The following is a 22,974-nucleotide window of genomic DNA, read 5'->3' as shown; positions in this document are numbered from 1 at the left end:
GACTTTTCTTTAATCGTTGAGGGCTTCTTTACAGCCACACATCTTTTCAGACTCAGACAGAAGGATGGGCACAAACAGTAAGAGTGGAGCTTGATTTCTCTTCTCTCAGATAGTAACTGTTTCTATTTATGTTAATAACTGTATGTAATAATATATTGTTGCTGTCCAAAGAAAAACATTTCTATCTTTATTTTGCTGCTGTCAGAACAAAACCTTGTATCTCCATTTTTGTTCATGTTTGTTTTCAGTTTTTGGCATAATTTGAAAATGTCCTTCATATTGTGAAGTTCATGATGATTGGACCAAAAGAAACATCACAAAATTACTTTGTTCTGTTGACTTTCTTTAAAAGTAAAGCATGTTTTTTCTTCTTCTGTAAAGTTACCATTTTGGAGATACAAGGTTTTGTTTCAACAGCAGATATATATATATATATAATGTATATAATGTTTATTAAAAGATTTTTTTTTCATCTCAGTAACTGAAAAGAAACATTTTTTTCCTTTTAAAACAATGAAACAAAGTTTTTGTTACAAAGTGGTTTACAAAGTCAGTATTTAGTCAAGGTTAGTCACACACACACACACACACACACACTCGCTCCCCTGCATTACAAAACTGCAAAGGAATGAAAGAACAAAGGAATCTGAGAGCACCCTGCCTTCCTCCAAAATAAACTCATAGCTCAGTCTGATAAGTGTCCATACAGAATGTACTGGAATGACCACAGACAGGCAGAACTGTACAAAAAAACAGAGACACAGATAATACAGACAGACAGACAAGTGGATGGACAGACAGCTGTGTTTACACATCCCCAGACACACACACTCACACACACATGTACAAGTCTCCACCCACACCCCCCCCCCCACACACACACACACACACTCAGTTTCCCATAAAACAGCTGATAAACTGATAAAGATAAAACAGATGCACTCATTATTTCTGACTGGTTTAGGCTGTGATGGAATTTCTGCAGCAGTAGTGGATGCTTTTATTTTGCTTGTTAATCTGTTTACTTTTCACTCATTCTGTGTATTTCTGTGTCAAATAGGTTAGCATTCCTGGACTTAGGAAAATCTCTTTTGTTGTTAAACGCTGTCATACACATACATACACACACACACACACACACACACACACACACACACACACACACACACACACACACACTAGCTAAACTACTTATGCTTCTGGGTTATGGGGGTCGGGGGGCTATGCCGGCCTTCATTGGGCGGAAGGCTGGAAACACCCTGGATAGGTCACCAATCCATCACAACTGTTATTCATCATAACACACAGCGTTGAGTGTTCTACTGGTTCTACTGGTTTTGTAAAACAGTTCTGCAAAACAAAGAAAAAGGAAAGCAGAGAAGCCCTGAATAATATATCAAATGTGCTTCATTCCCTTAAATGGCCAGGGCGTAGCAGCAGGCCCAGAGTTTTATTACACTCTTCTATAACCTAAGAATAGCTCAACCAATTTACACTGACATCCCTGCAGTTACTGAAAAATAAGCTTTAGTCTGTAACAAGCCTGGGATTTTCAGGGGCCAAATTAATGGCCAAATACCGTTAATATCGTCCAAAAATGCTGCATGACTAATGCCATAAAACTCACAATATCAGGTTCAGTTCAGCTTGTTTAACTGGCCAGCAGAGCGCAGTAGAGCGTTTCACAGCCACATCTTGTTTGCTGAATTGTGTTTAGCTGTTTGTTTAGTTGTTCAGCCATCACAGCTGCCGACTGAAAAGCTTGTTTAAAGGCATCGTCAGGTTTGGAATTTGATGTTTGATGCCAAGTTCTTACTTAGCATCTACTTTTTAACAGAATGATACTGTAAAAGAATGATACCTGTAATGGTCAAAACAACATGAGAACAACACCTCAACCAATCAGATTGTTCCATCAGAATGACAGCTATATAAGGTCAATAACTCAACTGTATGTATATGTGTCTGGATATTGCCAGGTAATATGTCACCACCAGTTTCCATTTGATCTGTGTTGGCACACTCTTTGTAATAAAACTGTAATAAGTGGTAGTGGAGAGCAGCGTGTAACACATTTTGGTTTGCTATGTCATTTTAAAAGTATTTGATCATTTACATTTATAACAAATTGTAACAATAAAAATGTTGACTTTGTTTTGAGCACCTACCTGTTTTTGAACAACTCAGTGAAGTGACTCACCCCATAGGTGAGGTTAATTGTAAAAACCGAGTTGTAAATATACAAATAAATAGTACAGTTTTAGTATTTGGTCCAATGAGATTTCTAACCTAAATGCTTAAAAATAAATGATCAGTGAAAAACAAGTGTCACAGCAAATGTCAGCGTGATGAAACTGAAATGTGTTATTTACATTGTTAGGAATTGTTTGATTTCCTAGTTTTCTCTTCTTTTCCCTTATTTCAGTTGTTTTTTTAAGTGCTTAAGTTTTTACGTCAGAATCCCTGAGAACATCAGCTCCCTGAGAACATCAGCTCTATGATGACCTGTACAAAGGCTCCTGGTTGGAGGGGGGATTGAGGGGAGAGGACAGGGTATAAAGGCCTGTTTCTGAAACTGCTGTTCATACTGGGTTTGGTGGCGGAGATGTTCAGCACACACTTTGAATAAAATGATCATTCCTGCAAAATACTCCTCTCCTGCTTCTCTCTTTACAACATGAAATCCAAAGTACATTGTTGAATCCGAGTAAAATGAACTGTTTCTAATTTATATGTGGAAGAAATGGATTTCTCTCATGGTCTACTTTGTGATGGACTGGAGGCCTGTCCAGGGGGTGTTTCCTGTCTTCTGCCCGATGACTGCTGGGATAGGCTCCAGCTCCCCCCACGGCCCAGAAGGATAAGCGGATTAGATGTGTGAGATGTGTGTGTGTCTTTGCTATAGCACTGTGTTAAAACTAACCCTTTTGAGTGGAGGCTGTACATAAGTTTGGCCAACTCTCACTGTGAGTTGGCTATATGATGCTACATTACAGCAACTTAGAGGGTTACTAAAATAATATAGGTTTGAATTCTGCGACTTATAACTCATTGTCATTGAAGTCATTGAAAAATAATAAACAATAAAGTGCTACTTTTATGGTACAAAAAAACTCCAAGTGAATTTGTTATGAATATTCGTGAGAGCTGATTAAGAGCACATTCTGCTCTAACCTGTTTAATCTGCATTTCACCCCATGTTAGGTTGTACCACTAGGATATGTGTGAGTAAGTATGAGCTTTGTGCTGTCTGGGTTGGGCTGGCTGAGAGTCCAGCGCTCTAGAACTGCCTGACTCAGCTCACCCAGAGGAGTAAGTGCTTGTGCCTGTGTCTCACAGGGATGTAAATTTCTGACTATGTCATTGGCTGCTTTGTGCTATGACACCAGTGAGGCTTTAGCCCTGATGTGAGAGCCAAACACTGGTTGTTCAGAGAGGGGGAGGGTTCAGTAATATTCATTCTTGAATACTGAATGATTTAAAAGGGTTCCTGATGTGCAGTAAGCATGAGAGCTGTGTTCATATGTCTAAGCTTTGTTCGCCACAGCAAAATCACAATGTGGACAATAAACCAGTTAAAATAACAGTGGGCTATATTTGTGTCTACTTTTGAGAAGCAAACATGACACAGGTAGCCTCCATCCAGCTCAAAATAGACCTCCTACGGGTTTATGTCTTAATGTCCATGTTCCTTCCGGCTTCAAGGCTCAAGAATATTCTGGAGACTCTCAAATGTCACACAGAAAGGGAAAAGGCGAGAAAATAAAACCCCAAAAGGCACACTGGTGCACCCTGTGGCTGAAAGTATGAAGTGCACTCCATGAAGTATGTATAACACAAACACTAAAAAACAAGGGTTTGGTTTCCATTGGTATATATTTTATTTTCTTGTATAATAATAATAACTAGCACACTACATCTACTGACTTGTATACAATCCCATGATAAGCGCTATAGCATCTCTTTACTGAACAGGTTATTGAATCACATGAAGGATGACTGAGTGAACACTGTGTGAGAAACAGAGGTGTTGGTGGGGGGAGGAAGACTGAGGGAATTCCCTGATCGCATCATTAGCTCATTTGTCAATCCCAGTGAAAGTCATATAGGACAATAAAAGGGAGAATTAGGCCCAATTTTATTTCTAGATTGCATCTTGCTGATCTAGGTTCAGCTGAAATATGACTGCGGGGTGTGAAAAGCAAAAACTGGTACTAGATCAGCGCTTTTATCCACAGAAGTTTGACAAAGACACCTGCAAAGTATTTCTGGGCCTGTTCTTAGGGAAGAATAAGAAAATTATTATTAGAGAAACATCATACAAAGAATTTGGAGGACTAACTTTCTGGTCTAGCATGAAAATTCAAAGTCAGATCGGTGAAATCGTTGGGCAGAAATGTTAGCTAAAACAGCTTAACATGCTGATCTGCGCTCATGTTCAATAAGTTCTGCTTGGAGAGTCATGAACACTCATCAAAATGAAGCTTCGATTCAGTAGAGGACTCCGGGCGCATAAGGGAGCCAAGTCTCGTCAATTCTAAACAGTCTTATAAACTTAACTTCCTGATGAGTCCTATTTTTTCCTTAATTGTTGAATGTTATTCAAAATCGCTGAACTCTGAAAAGCAAGATTAAAAACAGAGTGAATAAATACACAATAAATAGGAAATAAATAACACAATCAAATATCAATTAAATACTTAAATAAATAAATAAATAAATACATTAGTACATAGTTAAATAAATATGGTCTAAAAGACATGTGCAGGTGTGTTTTTGCAGCCTGGTTTCAGGGTTGGTATCTCAGGGCACCTACGGGGGAGGGAGGAATGTAGTAGGTACCCCCAAAAAAAACAAACAAAAAAACAAAAAAAAAAGAAACAGCAAAGATAATAATAACTGTACAGAAACTGACTAAATGATTGAAAGCTCTACGTAGCGATACAACCATGTATGCACTAACCACAGCCGAAGAAAAGTAGGACCGAAATAACGCAGTCCTGAAAGGTTCTCTACATACAGGTGCATCCGATATGGAATTGTTAACAAGACCCAGGGATGCGGGAGGAATCAACGAGAAATTTACACGCACATCTGTGACCTCTCCTCTGCCAACGTTTTAGCATCATGCTAACGCTTCCACGTACAAAGCCTAACGTAGTTATAGTGAGGGATATACAGTGCATAGTTTACAGCCAGAGCTTGCGGTTTTCAGACCTTCACACGTCAGCATCCCGGCATACGTCAGTTATAATACATCGTTTAGAAAAGCACACAGTCTCCGTTTTCCGCTAACAAAACTTGAGCTTTTGAAATAGTTTGTTCTCGTTTTTGTTCATTTTAAAAGTCTTTAGGGGGAAGAATAGTAGAGAGTGTTTGTCTACGTCGTCCAGTGAGTGGCCTTCATTCTCTAGCTGTTTACATTCATCTCCTCAGGATGCTCCTTTTTCCTTCTTCGGTCTTCTGGTTTTCGCTTGCCTTTATGTCACGTCTACATGGGGCGGATTATCAAGTAGGACTGCTGGGCACGTAGCAGGACATCATCACTGTCCAAAAAAATCATCAAAGTATCTCCAGGAGAGGGCAAAAGCATTCTAATACAACAAGCGTTTTACCCAAGTATGTCTATTGGTATTTGACCACTGCTGTGTTCAAATTACATAGAAAAATAAAAAATCGGCAAAAACTGGAGTGTTTTTTTTGGACCAGTGATGATATATTTATAAAAGGTTGAGTTTATTTTAACCTATGTAGAGACAACAGCGTTGATATAACGTGCTGATGGAACAACAGTCTGAGAAGTACCACTTTGCAAGAACACCCTTATAAAGGGTTTATGAATGGTTTAAAATTTGTTGGTTATTAAACAGGTAATAAACATCTTAAAATCATTAATAAGCAGTTAAAGAACATAAACAAAAAGGGCAACATGGGGGCTCCCGAGTGGCACAATCATCTGGCACTGGCCCCATCATCAGGAGACTGCGAGTTCAGATCTGGTGGTTGGCGCTTTCCTCCGAGCGCACTGCAATAGCAGCAGTTTGAAAAGATGTGGTGGTGCTTCACAGGTCTCGGAGGAAGCCTGTGTTAGCCTTCAGCCTAGTGCCGGTGTACTGTGTGATTGGGAGAGTCCTAACTAGTTGGTGGAATTGGATATGACTAAATTAGGGAGAAAATTGGGGGAAAAATCCTCCCCATTAAAGGGCAACAGTGACCTGTTGCTTGCCAAATAGTGAGCCTACATTAATCTACACTCACTTCATTCATCATTATACCTGTCAGCTTTATAAGATATGCCAAAGATATAACAGCTTGCTCCTGCCCTTTTTATCTGTCATCAACACAATTATTAATGTTTTAAGCTGTTTATGATCTAATTAATAACCATTTATAAACAAAATGTTAACTGGTACCCAGGATTCAGAATCTGGTGTTCAGTTCTGAATGTATGAAATTGAGCTGATGGCCCATCGCTTGTGAAAATTTTGCAATTTTATGCTGTTATGCTGTTGTGGTGGTCACTTTGTGCTGTTATGGTGACCATTGATAGGTGCAGTGCCAGTATGGGAATGGGATGTGGGGTTGGCCATGCCCAGGAACCCAGGACTTACTAATTCGTCTCTGCTTCTGCTGATCCTTTTTGGTTATTTTCACAACTTGGAAGAGTCTCTCAGACAGGAAAGTGCTTTTCATTGCTTTGTTCTGTTGGCTTTTTGGCGTCTGTAGACAGTCCCGTTGCCACAGCAACACTGCATTGATATTTGCTGACAATATCAATATATGTGATAGCATATCATTATGTAGATATTCTCGCCAGATTTTCCCTAAAATAATGTCACAGCAGACTTTTGTCCATGTTGGATCATTGTTTTGCACTTTTGAACAGTGTTTAATGCCCTTTTTCCAGGCTTCTGGCTTCAGCTACCATCTTGGCTAACTTGATGATTACAGCCAAAATGTAATATCTGCAATACTACCTGTAATAGGTAAAAGGTACCTATTAGGAGTTTTTAACACAGAGTAAGGGAATATTCTGGCTTAGTTTGGATAACTTGTTCATCTCTGCTTTTTCTTCCTGTCATCTTTCCATTTATCCATCCTGCTGAACCCATCTGCTGGCTCCTCACTCTCCTCAGAAGCCTGGGCTTTCGTAGCTGCTGTGACTGTAGTAGCTATGGGCCTGGCTGGGGCTGCGCGAGAAACTTCGGCTCCGGCTCCTGCTGCTTTTGCTCCGGCTCCTGCTCCGGCTTCTGCTGCTTTTGCTCCGACTCCTGCTTCTGCTGCGGCTCCGGCTGTAGCTGCTGTAACTGTCGTAGGAGCGGCTGCGGCTGCGGCTGGAGCTGCTGTAGCTGCTGGCTGAGCTGGATGAGGACGGGCTGGGCCTGTAGTACGGGATCGGTCGCTTCCGCGCACTACAGAACAGGAGCAGAGTACAGAGGGAATTACGTACTTAAAATATTAACTGCTGTCCATCAGAACTAAAAAAAAAGAGATAAATAAGAATGTTTTCTTTGTTTTCCAATAATATAAAGGGCCCCAAACTTACATTTTATCCTTAAAATCCCAGGCTTATTACATAGTTTATTATTCGGTAACTACATGGACTGCGATTCATACTGGCTGAGCTATTCTTCAGGTTATAGAAGTGTTTAATAAACGTTTGGGCTTGGCAGTTGGCCCAGGCCATTTAAGGGGTTAAGCCCTCTTGGTTTTATGTCATTTTTACATGGCTGTTTTTTTCTTTATCCCTTAACAGGCTATTTTTATCATTGTGCCTTAAAGGCTGATATCTGTAAATGCCCTGTTCTGATTACCTGCTGTGCGTTGTGCATGCATTGTGACATCAAAACCATGATCAATTCAAAATGGCCTGTTTCAGCACCTTAGTTTCCATTACGGACAACATGGTACATGGCACGCTTGGGCGCCCCTGGTTGAATGGCATGTTTTGTCGGTTTTGTAAGTCAGAATATATGAACACATTCTCTACAGAGAACACATTACACATTTTAATGCACAATTACTGTTTACCTGCTGAATTTAACATACTGGAATAAAAACATACAACATAAACTGTGGCCTGTGCAAAAGTTTATAAGAAATTGTGCACTAAAATTTGCAGATGTCGTACTGACGTTTGTTGCCAGTAGAGGATTTTTACAGAGTTTATTTTCACAAATCAACAAAAAATATAATTTGTCTTCAAACTTTTGCACACAACTGTGTTTTGAAACTGTGCCTATTTTGTACATCAGACTCTTATTTTAAAAAAGTGAAGAAACATATCGCTGTTGTCGGAACAAAACCTTGTATCTCCATTTTTTCAGTTTTTGATATAATGTGAAAATGCTTGTTGTTCTTTACATTGTGTGTAAATTTTATGATGAATGGACCAAAAGAAATGGCCCAAAATGACTTGGAAAAATGTCTGGTTCCAGTGACTTACAATAAAAGTAAAGTAAGTTTTTTCTTTCACCTGTACAGCAATATTAATAGACATTAAAGGGCTCTTTAACGTGATAATACTAGCCAGGTTTATTTTGAGGGACGTAACATCACACTTTGTGACAATTACACTAATTACACATAACAAAACTATACATTCATGAAAAAAAGACACTTGTTTAAGGGAAGTGATCGTTTCTTACTGTTCAAAATATTTAAGTTTTTCATAACATAAACCTGGTTAATCTTCTAATTTTTTACATATGAAGTCAATGTAAACAAAGAAAACAAGCTAATTTATCAGAATCACTTAGGAAAGCAGTGTCCCCAGATTTTTGATGGACAGCGTAAGTACAGATATCTAACGGTGTAAAAACAGCTTTGTCACAGTGAGCTGTACTGCTGAAATTAGTTACTGCTGGAGGAGTGAAGAGACTGAAAGAGAGTGACTGATTGTGTTAGTCAGTGTTAATGCATATCCCCTCTGCAGGTGTCAGTGCATCTTAGAAGAGACAGACATAGAGCCATCATGAGTTAATATAGTCTGCTCCAACAACACACATACATACACACACAAACACCGTATGTCACCTCAAAGCACCCACACTGCTTGTGTTGCTGGCAAGCTGAGAGCTGTTAACTGGCACAGACTGAAATCCTTAAAAGAGTGAAACTGAGGCTGTAGGTGACTTCAGGTTTGTCAAGAGGCTTTCACTTGCACTGATCAGTATCATGCATATTGAAGACCACTGGCACCTGCTGGTCAGATTATGTGTTTTGGTGATTTTTTTAAGGGTAAATGTGTTAACACATCCTCTAAGGAGAACACACTTAAATGTATGATTTTTACATTTTAAAATTTTTTGAAAAAAATACAGATAATATAATAAAATGTTATTTGTTACAATGTTAAATTCAGCCAATAAAAAAGTAATTGTGCATTAAAATGTGGAGTGTTTTCTCTGTAGAGGATGTTTTAACTAAAAAAAAAACCCATCAAAACTGATCTGAAAGGGGTGCCCTAACTTTTGCATATGAACATGTGTGTTACGATGTCATCTGAAATTCATTCAGACCTCACGCATTTCAACTTCAGTTTAACTCTAAGATAACTGGGACTTATTTGTGTTAAATGATGTCTGCTCTTCTACTCCAAATGAATATATATATATAAATTGTGAAGATAAAAACAAACAAAATACACAGCATGAAGCCTCTTGATATCCCCTCAGTCAGTTAACTGTGCTGTAAAGTTAGTGATCATCAGAAGACAGTGACCCTTCTACTGTATTAAAGCCAAAGGCAAAAGGGTTAGGATGCAGGGAGGGTGGGATGTACTCTAGGGATGCTGTCTGCACGCTTGCTGCTTCACCAAAACGTGTTCATCAAGAGAAGAGGCCTAGGAGAGTCCTGCTGCTCGGCAACAGTTACCACGGTAACCCTGCCTTCAGCCCGCCGACATTCCGTCGTCTGCTGTCTTCTGAGCACCTTTGTACAGGAGTGGAAGAGTGAGCTCATACAAATTCACCTACTTACTATGAACACATAAGGTATGTGTGCTGCTGCACCGGGGAGGGTCAGTTTACCTTCATGGAAATTTTAAAAAAGAAAAAAGAGACTGTAACATTGTAAACAATTAAAATATTGAAAATGTTGAAGATGCATGTATGAAATAATTCTATTATGACGCTATTATGCTATAACTTCATGGGTTATACGTTGAAACCATAGTCTATTTTATGTATAGCTTGTGTCAACTTTCCTCCTGCCCTTCCTCAGTAGTCAGTTTCTGACCACAGAACTGCTCTTGGGTGGTAGACTCTCCACCTAGGATTGACACTGTTATAAGTCAAAATCCTTGCAACACTGCTGTGATACACTCATACCATCAGCACACTCACTGCCACGTCAGTGTCTCTGCTGTGCTGAGAATGGTCCACTACCCAAATAATCTGGTCAACAGAGGTCCTGTGGTCAGAAACTGAAAACTACACAGTTAGGTGGAGCTCATAAAGTGGTCAGTACAAGGCAGATGTTACTAAATCAGAGGAGGGCGACTGGGTGATGTATATGTAACGTCCTCTGCAGTGCTAAACTGTAAGACTGGAAAGCCTGCAGTAGAGAGGCTGGCCGCTAGATGGCAGTGTTACACTGTCCCAATGTTACAATAAAGCCATGATCATCAACCCTCCTTCTGGAGATTTACTTTCCAGTATTAAGCAGCAGTTAAGCAGCAACCCATATTTACCTGGAGCAGGTTTGGTAGATTGTGGTTGGACCGTGGTCCAGAGTTGGTGCCCTATAGCCAATGTTATTATTTAAAAATGTATTTATTTTAAAATGATTATTTATAAATGTATTTATTTAAAAAAATAAATAAATAAGCAAAATGCTTGGACACCGAACAACTGACACAAAATTCACAAATCATAAAACAATTAATGTTTTACGCAAATTAATGGCAAAAAAATCAATTTAGATCAACCAAGGGCCAAGAGTATAATATACGTAACGTACATGCACATGAAAAGTACCATTCACCAAAAGACTGTGAAGCAGCTGGACGTCAGGTCGCTGTAGTGTGAGTAGCTCTATTATTCACATTTGTATACCAGTACTGGTGTCAGAAGAAATTTCAGATTTTCAGGTTTAGCAGTACGGATAGATAACAAAAACTATTAAATACAATGTAAACTGTACAAAAAACATAACCATAAACTCTAAATCAATTGTAAGTTTCATTTGAAGAAAAGAAAACAACAGGAATACAAAACAGTCTATGACATCATTTTCACAGTATCAGTACTCTGCATACCAGTACCAAGAAGGATGGGTGCACTAGCTTTATTAATGCTAACCTGAATATCCTCTGATACAGTGATATTGTGATATATTTGGAAAATACTGTGATACTGAGCCCAGCAGTAAGCATGAAGATGAGTTTACCTGGTGATTCTGCGAGCCTCCATAAAGCTGGGCGAGTCTCTCCTCCTCTTTCGAATGGGAGAGTAACTGCGGGAGCGCCGGCGAGCTCTCTCGGCATCAGAGTAGTGAGGGCTGTCCCTTTCCCTACATGAGCACATGGGAGAGGTGACGTTTAGAAGTGTGTGCACTCATATTTTTGCCTATATGAGCTTTTTTGAGTCACATCATGGGTATGTCTCTACATGTTCCCACTATGACAAGAAAACACAATTCTAACATTGTGGGTACATCCTACCCCCTCAGAGAGAGCATGACACATTGCACTATACTGGACTCCCAGCCACGAACATCTGTGGTTTCCCCAGGGGCAGTCTCCCAATAATGGAGCCAATACTTAGAGGGTTGGCCTACATTGCTGTGTGTGAGTAAATAAGGGTGTACCTAGAGTTGTTCTGTCGTGTGTGGGGAGATTTGGTCTTGTTGGGAGCGTGCTCTCTGGAGTTGGAGCGTGAAGAAGAGTGGTCACTGCTCCAGGAGCTACTTCTCTGTCGTAGACTCCCGTGGGATTTGCTCTTCTTGCGGCCAGACGTGTGCCGGTGCCGTCCTGGTGATGCTGATGTACTGTGGTGACGGTTGGGACCCCTTCCACGGTGATGCTTCTTTGATGAATGAGACCCTCTTGTTCTGGTGAGAAAATAAAGATTATACACTGGAGTATACGCTGGAAAGTTCACTGACATTGATATATATATAGATGGAACACTTTTTATAGAACCAACAACAGCAGATGTGTCTGCTAGTCCCAGTAATAATAATGACTTATAATCACTGACCATACATATTTTATTTGTATTTCTAATACAAACTAGAGGCTATAGCCCATCTGCTAATGCAAAATTTGTATTATCCATTCTCTAGCTCTTCATCAGGGATCAGTTCTGACCACAGAGCTGTTCCTGGATAGATAGTTTTTGGGTGGAGGGCCACTCTCAATGGTAGTGATGTGTGGGAAAAACCTAGTGTCACTGTTGTGCTGAGAATGGTCCACAATCCAAATAATCTGTGCTCCTTTGGTCAGAAACTGACCAATGATGAACAGGGCAGTGGGTGGCAGACGATTTGCAGCAACAGATTACTACAGTCTGTAATTTTGCTCCTGTACAGTGGACTAATAAGGTAGGTGGGGCTCAAAAAGTGGCCAGTGGAAGTGCAAGGTGCATGTTTTGGTCTTCCTAAATATACTGAAAATCATTTTGATTATATGTGTATAAGGAGAAAGACAATTATATATCACTAAGGGTAAGCTATTGGTTAATGGATAAAGAGAATATATAACTGTAATGTATGTAATATGGCTCACTTTTTCTGATGTGAGCTCTTAGCTTTGGGTTGGAGGTCAGGCTGAGAGTCACTGCTATGTGCTGGAGAGCCACTTTTCTCCTGAGCCCGCTGCCGGCCACCCCGTCTGCCTGATGACTCAGAGGGGTGCTTGGCCCCCCGCTGTTGCCTCTCATCCCCTTTTCCCGCCTCTCCAACAGGCAATCCTCCGGGGCTCCTAGAAGAGGCGCCATGGCTCTTTGCTTCTCTTACACTGGGGGACGTCTGCCTCTGTGCTTCACTTGGGGAGGATGAAGCCAGTGACCGTAGCTTCTGTAGATGAAGGATAACAAAAAACAAAGGAAAAAAAAGGAAGAAATAAAAAAATGACAAAAATATATGGAAATTAGAGTCGTTTTCACCTGAGAGAGTGAGCGCTATGGTGTACTTGCCAAAAAAAGGTAAATATCTAAAAGAAAAGAGCTAGGAGTTTTCTTGATATGGCTTATAGACAGTCCTCTATGGTGCAGCGCATGCAATACTTGGCATGCAAAACCATAATGAGCTGAAAATATATAATCCCGAAAGAAAAGAAGAGGAAGAAAGGGAAACAATATATGTAAAACTGTGAAAGAAATTAAGATCAGGAGAATAGAGAGTGAAAAGAGAGAGCGACAGATACTGAAGAGCTGAGCAGAAAAGGAGGACTTCTTCATTTTTTTTAAAGAAATGACTACAAACCAAAAAAGTGGAAAATAAAAACTAGTCAAAAAAAAAGTCAGACAACTTGACGGAACATCACAGAAATGGAAGGAACAAAAGAAAGATTCACAATTATAGATTCAATCGAATTAGAAAACAATTGGTCTTCTACTCAATAGTAAATTTCTGCTTGTGGATTGCTTTTCCTGCAGACAATTGCTGAGATGTGAACAGCGACCCATTTCCTGCTTTTTTTAATGGTTACTCTGTTTTAACTCCCTTTTGGTTAACATCCACTTACCAATAAAGTGGTATTCCCTCCTTTAGTAGGTAAGGTATGAAGAGAAGGGAAAAGTGGGGCAACATAAGTGCATCATTAGATTCACAAAATGCAAGAGAAAAAGACACAACACCCTTCCCTGGTAGTGAGCATGAGACAATGCATGAAAATCAAACCAAAGAAACACACCAAATCAAATCAAATCAAACAAAAAAAGAACTGATCATTTAGAGCTTACAAAAATAACCATGTGGGCTGGGACACTCATAGCTTTTGAGCAGAACCACTTCCTTACAAGGTAGCAAGTGATTCCGATCCTTTTGTACAGGCAGATATTTTTTTTCTGTCAGCTGCTAAACTTGTGGTCATTTTGCAAAGAAAGGAAGAGCTAATAGCTTAAATTAGATTTAATGGTTGACAAAGCAAGCATGCACAAAAACTTCAATAAAGAATACTCTGATCACGCTTTCAAAACAGATCCGACATACTGGCATCTCTTGTTCTGTGGAATTTTAAACAGATACAAGCCTTTCTATGTGGTTAGAATATTCAGGGGATCTGACCATTTTAACCTGACAATCATAACCTCTGCAACTGCCCTGGATCAAGTGTTAGCCCTATGAGGTCCATCATCTCTTTATTCTTCACTATTTTCTTTCATTTTGGTATAATTTTTGCTTAACTGACCACTCTTCATTTTTTCAATTTATAGTCAAAACATTCATTGTCAGGAGATATTTCTGAGGATACTAAATATATGGGAATCCACCTACATAAGGATGGAGAAGGTCCAGATGGAATAAGTAAAAAATCAAGCTTCATTTTCACTTTAGATCAGGTGTTTCTGTCCATCTTTCCACCATGAGAAGACAACTCAACACTATGGGTGTTAAAGCATGTGTAGCTGCCAAAAGGCTGTTACTCAGTAAAAGGAAAATTTGCCATCAAATAAAGAAGCTGCTGGTGTTATCAAATTAATAGGCTTGCCACCCAATAGGAACCCAGACCTCACCATCAGTGACTATGACTGGGATAACTTGAATAATAAGAAGCAGAGAATGCATGATTGAACCTTGGAGGTGTGGAAAATATCCCTGCAGATTTCTTTGAAAAACTGAAAGCAAGTCTCCTGAAAAGAGTGGAGGCAACGTATATACGCGAGAAACCCAGAGCAGAAATAGTGTTTTGTTGTTGAGGTTTCTGTGTACTTTTCTATAGAAAAAAAAATGTTTTCTGCTTTTTTTCCAGATGCTGGAAAATGAATAGCTTTGTTTTGACTGGAAATGATGTAAGTGAAGGGTGGTCTCTGACTGTATATAATTTTAAGAAATTAAGCTAACCCAAGCTATTTAATCAACCTGAAAACATTTACCATTCCACCTTATTCATTTGTGTCCCTGTTCATAAAAACCATGAGCCATCATACTATACCATATAACCATAACAATGTTTCCTGGTCTGTAAAACTTTCTCTGATTCTTGATTACATCAGCGTGCACCAGCGGGTGGGAAAAAACAATATTAATCAATAATATCATGGTTAACCTCCCCCACCTATCTTTGAGTGAAATGCTCAGCTCGCAGAGACCCTCCCTGATAGTGTGTTTCACTCAGACTTCAGACTGACTTTAAAACACGCCAGACTGCATTCTGTACATTTAGAACTTTAAAAAGGTTATTCACACCTGCATGTCTAATTTATGCAAATGGTTCATCAATTGGAACAAACTGGAAACAACATCTGGTCTTCTATGCCATTGCTCCCTTTTTGGCTCCTCTTTCTTTATGGAAGTGTAAGATGAGGCTTTTTCCTTGCACCAGCGCAATAATGGACCTCATAGAGTTGATAAAGGCCTCTTATATTTTTCTTTCACTAGTAATGAAAATTACTCTGTGTTAAGCAAGAGAACATCCAAAATGTCCTCTTGACCACCACTGAGACAAAATTAGGACCTGCTAAACAGACATTATATGTTTATAAAGAAATCGAATGGACTCTAAAGCCTAAAGCTTTTTACATTTTACATTAACATCAGCAACAAAAATACATCCTTTACTACTTAATGCACGTAGGACTGTAGGATCAACCTAAGACTTCAGAAGCAAAAGAAAATAGTGTTGTAGTTTAAAAAAGGTTTAAAAGATAAATGACTGAAAAGAAACTGTAAGACGAATGTACCATTTCACCAAGAGACAAAAGGGATGCGGCACAAACATGAATGCATTCTACCGAAACGGAAAGAAGAACGGAGACAAGAGATGGACTTGAGGGGAGGGCAGTGTACTGAAGACTTCAGCATGAGAGCAAAGGTAGATTTTAAGGTTGGTAAACAAAATAAAGAAAGAAATAAAAGCTGAAATACTGAATAAAAATCATAGAGAACATATTTCTAATAAAGAAGAAAGGAAAACAATGAAAATGAATCCGCCAACTTTTTTGTCATCATAGATAAATAAATGAGGGAAAAGAAAGAGAGAAAGAGAAAGAGAGAAAGAGAGAGAGAAAGAGAGAAAACATTGAAGTCAAGCTAGGGTGCTTGTCACATTCTCATCTGCATAGAGACCACGTGCGTAGGCAGAGCGTTACCTACCTTCCATTTCAATCAGAGACACGTATGCAATATTAACAAAAACAAGAAAAGGAAGAAAAAAAGGAGGGGGGGAAGGAGAAAGGAAAGTTCTCCGCAGCGAAATGGGAAAAAGACAATGAATTCTTTTTAGTATCCCAGCTAAGTAATTTGGACCATAAAACTAAGAAGGAGACAAAAAAACCCCGAATCAATCGAAAAAAAAAAAAAACCCAAACAAAAAACCAAACAAACAAACAAAAAAAAAACAACCCCAAAACGAAATCGGCCAACATACAGAACAAAATGAGGACAAATGAACAAGAACAAAAACCAAAGAAACCAAACTAAAATCTACATGGATTGCTGTCTTTTTCGCTTGGACATATGTGCAGCCACGTAGTATTAGAAGTTAAAGAGGGTGGGCGGGGCGGGGGGCTCTAGATTACAGTCAAATGAGAGACGGTGAAACCCGTCGCATGGATAGGACCTGCCGGAAGGAAACGTGGAAGGGAATAAACATGCAGACTACGGTCGATGGGGGGCAGAAAGCATGTCAGGACAACAAAGAAGAAGAGCACACACACCACAGATGGACAGGTGGAGGTGGGAAGTTGTTTGGGGAGGGGGAGGGGGGAGGTTGTCGAGTGGAGGGCAGTCACTGCTACGGTGGAGAACTAAAGTCAGCATGTTTCAAAGGGACCCCAGTCACACTGTTGGAAACTTCGCACTAACAGCACATATTATCCTTCATTGAACTCTCTTTGCTCTCAGCAATTGTCAAAAACAGGCAAGACATTGGTAGAAAAAGGAAGAAGGATCAGTTTCATTATAAAAACATTAAGGCTGTGTTGGGTTGAGTCAGGCCTGATACTAAATGGCTTGGGTCCCTTTAGAGTAACACCTCCACTAAACGCTTCCTATTGTCCTATTGTATTAGTGGCGAGTTTTCAATTTGCCTAGGGAGACATAAAATCATTTGAGATTTAGAGTAGAAAACCCTTGTTATTTCACAGCTACTGAAATATAAAATTAGGTGCTACAGCAGCAAAGTCAGTGTTAAGATGGGGTAAAGAGAATCCGTTGGAATTTGCTACTGCCGTCTCATAAGGGACTGGTAATCGTTAAAAGGTTTCGTACTGCTTACACTTTGCAATTCCATCACTCCCAGTCAACCAACCGGTCACCACGCCGCACAGCTGATTGGCTGAAAGTGCATGGGGTGAGTTAGAAGCAATTACAAACTCATAACACCTCTCTTTTTTTATCTGAAGTGAGAAACAGTCAACATCAGGGGGCAGTCTGACAGAGGTGACCCTGCCACCCGGAAGGTAACATGCAGGTCAGAAATGGTAGTCCACAAGAAGCAAGTAAAAGAAGGGCTTTTTGGACACTTGAGAGACAGCCATCAAGTTCTGATCGATCTGGAGGAAAAGGGGGGAGTTCTACAATGTTACTCGGCAGAACATGAGTGTTCAAACTGTATTGACAAGAAAAACTAATAGACATACCCAGTTTAACCTACTTGGTCCAGTTCCAAAGCATATGAGTGCTTTTACACAAACAAGACAGAAAAGTTTGGGCATTTATTGGTGGGAAGATATCACGTAAAATGAATAGAGGCAGAAAGTAAAGGAGAGAGGGATGAAGCAAGCAAGTGAAAAGGAGAGAAAGAGCATATGAGACCTCCTCAAAAGAATGCATGCAAACTACAAGGAGGAACCCTGTTAAGGTACCAATATTTACGGTAAGAAAATGCAACCGGAAACTCCTCCCAAATCATGAAGAGGACATCAGATTCTTGGCTAAATATTTACTGACAGTGGTGCCTGGATACACTCATCGACAACTTTAACAGAAAGCCCTACCTTATAGGTCCACCTTGGTGAACAGTTAAACCGATTGTTTCTGTCAGGGTGTGTGGCAACGTGTGGTACGGCAACAAATCTGTGAGCAGACATTTTGTATTTATTTCCAATGCCATTTTATCAATGTTCCACTATCTGAGTAAGATAAGATAAGATAATCCTTTATTAGTCCACAGTGGGGAAATTCACAGAGTACCTGTACTAAATTTGGTTACCCTTTTTGGGTACGAAGCATACAAAGCCAGAATGTGAGTGGAGCTTGAAATAGTGCTGATGATTGATCACATGCAGTCGCCACAGCAACCTAGACTACCTTGCCAGAATGGCTTTCTTTACACACAAAACCAATGAGTGAACGGTAAGTAAAAATTCTAAGCTCTTCCATAATTTCTACTTTTTTACATTTGTGTTTACTTTTAACACACTGTGCAAGCCTCCAAGGCCCAGGCGTGATCTCGCAACAACAAAGTCTGGAGATATCCTTGAAAAATTTTGGGCAAAATGTGGGTGGGGACAAATCGAGAGTGAAATTTTTACTTGTGAAGGTGGAATTCAAAGTAGGAGGGCAATAGTTGCTCCTCAGCCCTCTTCATGAACCAACCCAAGCCTGTCAGCAGCCCATGGATGTAAGCAGGTAGAACTGTGTTGCATGTGGGCAGAACAATTTACATGGTCTGACCAAATTTTGAGTGGTGGACTGCACTCAACCTAGCAATGACACTGACATGTAAAACCCCACCAACACTGCTGTATCAGATACAGTTGTACTAGAACCACAAATACCATACTACTACCAGATCAGTGTCACGGGTGTGCTGAGAAAAGTCCACCACCCATTTAATTTCAGGTCAACAGCAGCCCTGTGGTCAGATAAATGAGGGAAATGGTAGTCTTGCAAGGCCAGATATGATCTCTCAATGAAATTACACTTCTGGAGATAACCATGAGCGCATTGGCCTTATTGGAGCTGTGAATGTAGATTTGTAAGGGTGGGAACAAACTGAGGAATACAGTGCCTTGTGAAGGCGGAGTTCCCTAATAAGACTACAAATTAAGCATGTTAGATGTGTGCTGTGTGTGGGAAAAGCATTACATACTTTACAAATAAACCTCTCTTCCAAAGGAAAAATCTTTTAAAATGGTGAACACTAGTCTAAGAAGGCATCTCTGGACGAGTAGTAAGTTAGCATCAGATTAGAGACTGTTCACTGTTCTGTAAATACAGAAAAATACTGTTTCGCTGGTCAGTGATATATTGCTTCTTCTTGTGTTATCGATTACAATTTAGAGTGTAAAGTAGAGTATTGCAAGGGGATTTTAGAGGGAACACCTCTAGTAATTTGTGCTCTTATTACAAAATTATATCAGACTCCACAAAACTCGGCAGAGGCTGACAAACTGTGTACAACAACAGACACACTACAATGTAACTGTACATCTATATGGTGGACCTGTAAGGTAGGTTCAGTTCATAAAGCAGCCAGTGAGTGGATGCACAAGGTAGGTCTGTAATGAAGCGCAGAGTGAATGTTTACTGCACATTTTCCCTCACTTGCACATTCGGGGTACTTGCTCACTTTTATTAAAGAGTATAAATGTTCTTGCAGTCCTTTTATACTTCCCCTTGAAGTTACACTGGAATAAAAGAAAGCCCATCCTAAACTTTCACAAACTTGAAAAGCAGAGAAGGCTGCAAAAACCCTGAATTCTGACATGTACAGCTTTATTGCGCGGGTCAGTTTTTCTAGTTGTCTGCACTCTGGTTTCCCTCATCAAAGTTTGTCCGAAGTTGGGAATTACGGCCCAGGGCGGAGGCAACAAACTGGAAGAAAGATGGCTGTGCCCTGACAGCATTTAAACTCTTTTCTTCTGAGGGCAGCGCTCTGTCTTCTCTGAGCTACTTGACTGCGACTGAAATTTCAATCTACCGGATTTAATCTGCAGTGATTTACGTCATCGCACAAGGCAGCAGCCGTTCAGCAGCAAGCATGGTTTACAGCCGGTGGATTCTGTCGAGGTAATCTTGAGAGAAGTCAGCGGTTTGGCACGGCGCTCTGTGGCACATCCCTCAATTACTCCGTCACGCCTGTCCTTGGGTAACTTGAATGAGTTATTCTGCGACTGCACCTTCCTTGACACAGGACTGGCATTGACAGTGTAGTGACTGATTCTGAAGCTAAGGTTGTCTAAGCTTTATCATGGATACTCATATTGAATAAAAGTCTAAATAATGTTTAACCCTTTAAAAATAGGTTAATGAAATAATATTTATTGTCAGAGTAGAGCATAAAAAATTAAGTAAAAATTAAAAAAATAATGAAATCTTAAATTATTGAGAAAGAATGTTTGAAGATGTTTTCAGTAAGCCTTCTTTACTAGCTTCTAAATAGCAAACTAAAAGAGCATTCAGTTAAGATATTGATTATACTGAATAATAATAATTTGTAGTGTTGTGAGTGAATGGCTAGATTTCTTTTACATCCCTGACTAGTGAGTACAAAGTGTGCATCGCCACCTGGCCTGCTTTTAAAGCTTTGGTAACACTACACAACTTACAACACAGTAGGTTTTGTACCTTCTGCACAACACTGCAGAAAAACCACTTCCCTTGTCTTATATTTAATTTAACTTCAAGACATGCAAAATGATTTTCTTCGCTGTTGTTTTACATCAAATTTCAAAAGGGAGTTGATTCATATACCCCCGAAAACCTAGAGGTTGCCAAGTTGATTACAATATGCTTCTTTTTGCTCTTTGTTGGCTGAAATGTAGGAAGTTAAACAACTCTGGTGCCTTTGAAATTGAACCCTAGATAAATTTCCAATTCCCCCAGCCAATCTTTTCCTCTGCAGGCTATGAAGCCTGAATATTAAAGCGTGCACAGAGACGAACTGAGGTTTGCTATCAAGAGAAAGAGAAGAATTATCTGCTGTTCAGGAAAAAAAAACCTTACCCCAACAAACATGAAATCCAGCTGAGAATGGAAAATAGTCACAAAACTGAGCCAAAGTGGTGTAAGCAGGGGACATAAATAAATAAACAAACAAATAAACAAGAATCAGCTCACACATATGCGACTGAGGAAGAACAATCAAGTCAGTATGGGAGGCAGTTAGAGAGACAGAGAGAGAGAGAGAGAGAGAGAGAGAGAAAGAGACCATGTGAGTGGGAGGACTTGAGTGAACAGTGTAGGAAAGAAGGGCGAAGAACTGAAACAGAGGAGACTACATACATCGTTCGCTTTCTCTCCATCAAGGTGGTTGGGTCCGGAGTCTTTGCCATTCCGCACTCGGTTACTATGGTGGCCGTTCTGCCGGTAGGTGGCGTGGTCAGGGCCGAGGGAGGGGGATGGACTGTGACTGGACCTCCCACTGGGCTTGTGTCCGTCTGACCTGTGCTTCGGATTCGACCTGTGGATTGTTTGGCATCCAGTCATTCAAACATCCACAGAAAAGAGATCAGTCATGTATACAGAAAAAAAATAGTAAAGAGTGACCTACATACGTTGATCATCCACTCTAACTACTTACACAAATACTTATCTTCACTCAGAATCACTTCATAAGCTCGAATCTACCTAGTCAAGTACAGTAATCCTGGATAAAGAGTGGTAGATAGTGTGAAGATATCACATAAATGTGTCAGTTACCGGAGCAAGAAGAAACTCAAATCTAAAGTTTCTTATTTAATTCCTCTATTCCACCTTAAACCGAGTAGCAGTTACGTTACTGCTGCACCATCTAAGGTGGAATGGAACATTTTGTCAAATAGAAATAAGAATGTCAAACAGGAAGCCAACTTTAGCCTTGTGGTGAAAACAAAAACACAACAGCTTCATCCCTTCACAGAATTTATGCAATTGCTCAGTGCTGTTTCTGGACAGGCAAAACAAATAATTCTCTCTACGAGGATGTTAAAAGAGACCGATTTGCACTTGCATTTGGTTGCAGAGTCCACCTCTATTTGGTTATGGATTCTGCAGTTTGCTGAGTGATTGAGCCTTGTGAGAAAATCCCCTCTCACATATTTCATCCAGAAAGTAAGAGCCACACTTTATATAGAAACAAAACATCAGACTAAATGAACTTACAATGCTCTGTTCATTTAATATTGAGATGTAGCCTTAGAGTTTACATTTTTGTTTACTGCTATATAGATACTGCACTTTGTTTATATTATTTATTCTTTTATATGTCTTGGAAACGACTGAATTGGGGAGAAAACTGAGTAAAAAAAAACTGACTAAAACAGAGGAACCAAAGCATATGTTTACTGTTTTCCTAATAAAAGTTCAGCCGCTTGATCCTCCTGTTCAGGGGCTTATGGACATGTGGGTTTACCTGCTGGGGGATTTGGAGATGCTGGCGACGGAGGAGACAGAGGCACTGCGAGAGCTGCAGCAGCTTCCTCTGTGCTGAGGCCTCCTGCTGGCACACTCTACTGGAGACCTGGAGGCACACGTAAGCACACGTATGCAGACAAAAGAACATAGACACACACACACACGTGCACGACCACATACACACACAAATTATTAAACCTGCCAAAGCTATTTCTGAAATCAAATGAGTGTAAATCATGCCTCCCTGGCAAAATGTCACCCAGTTCTATTAATTCCATTCTTTTCAGAAATTAAATGAAAATTAATATGAACAGGCCATCTGTCATTCAAAGATCTAAAATCAACAGATCACATTCAATATTTGATTAAGGCTGAACATGGTCGAGGAATCCAAACTCACTTCTTTCTCAGTTTGCTCTTGTCTTTGTGTTTGTTCTTCGGAGTGCCCGACCTGAGGAGGAAAAAATGGCAGTTTAAACAAACAGAGCATAATTGGGTTTCTCTACCACAGAAAGAGAAACACAATGA

At 39.9% G+C, this 22,974-nt stretch overlaps 1 protein-coding gene across 3 annotated transcripts in view; it reads right to left on the bottom strand.

Moving 5' to 3' along the window:
* Positions 1 to 3,857: 3,857 nt before the first annotated feature.
* Positions 3,858 to 22,974, bottom strand: part of srrm3 (serine/arginine repetitive matrix 3) — a 124,295-nt gene continuing 105,178 nt past the window's right edge. For all 3 annotated transcript variants that reach the window (XM_037533370.1, XM_017714884.2, XM_037533371.1), the window contains exons 8-14: positions 22,847 to 22,897; positions 22,445 to 22,552; positions 21,337 to 21,514; positions 12,731 to 13,020; positions 11,812 to 12,054; positions 11,392 to 11,514; positions 3,858 to 7,412 (exon numbers count right to left, since the gene is read on the bottom strand). In XM_037533370.1, coding sequence (XP_037389267.1) covers positions 7,133 to 7,412; positions 11,392 to 11,514; positions 11,812 to 12,054; positions 12,731 to 13,020; positions 21,337 to 21,514; positions 22,445 to 22,552; positions 22,847 to 22,897 — 1,273 coding nt within the window. In that variant the 3' untranslated portion in view covers positions 3,858 to 7,132. The remainder of the gene's footprint in view (positions 7,413 to 11,391; positions 11,515 to 11,811; positions 12,055 to 12,730; positions 13,021 to 21,336; positions 21,515 to 22,444; positions 22,553 to 22,846; positions 22,898 to 22,974) is intronic.

This window comes from Pygocentrus nattereri, chromosome 23 (assembly GCF_015220715.1).
Source record: "Pygocentrus nattereri isolate fPygNat1 chromosome 23, fPygNat1.pri, whole genome shotgun sequence".
Classification (NCBI taxonomy): Eukaryota; Metazoa; Chordata; class Actinopteri; order Characiformes; family Serrasalmidae; genus Pygocentrus; species Pygocentrus nattereri.
This window is presented reverse-complemented; position numbering and strand designations above follow the sequence as displayed.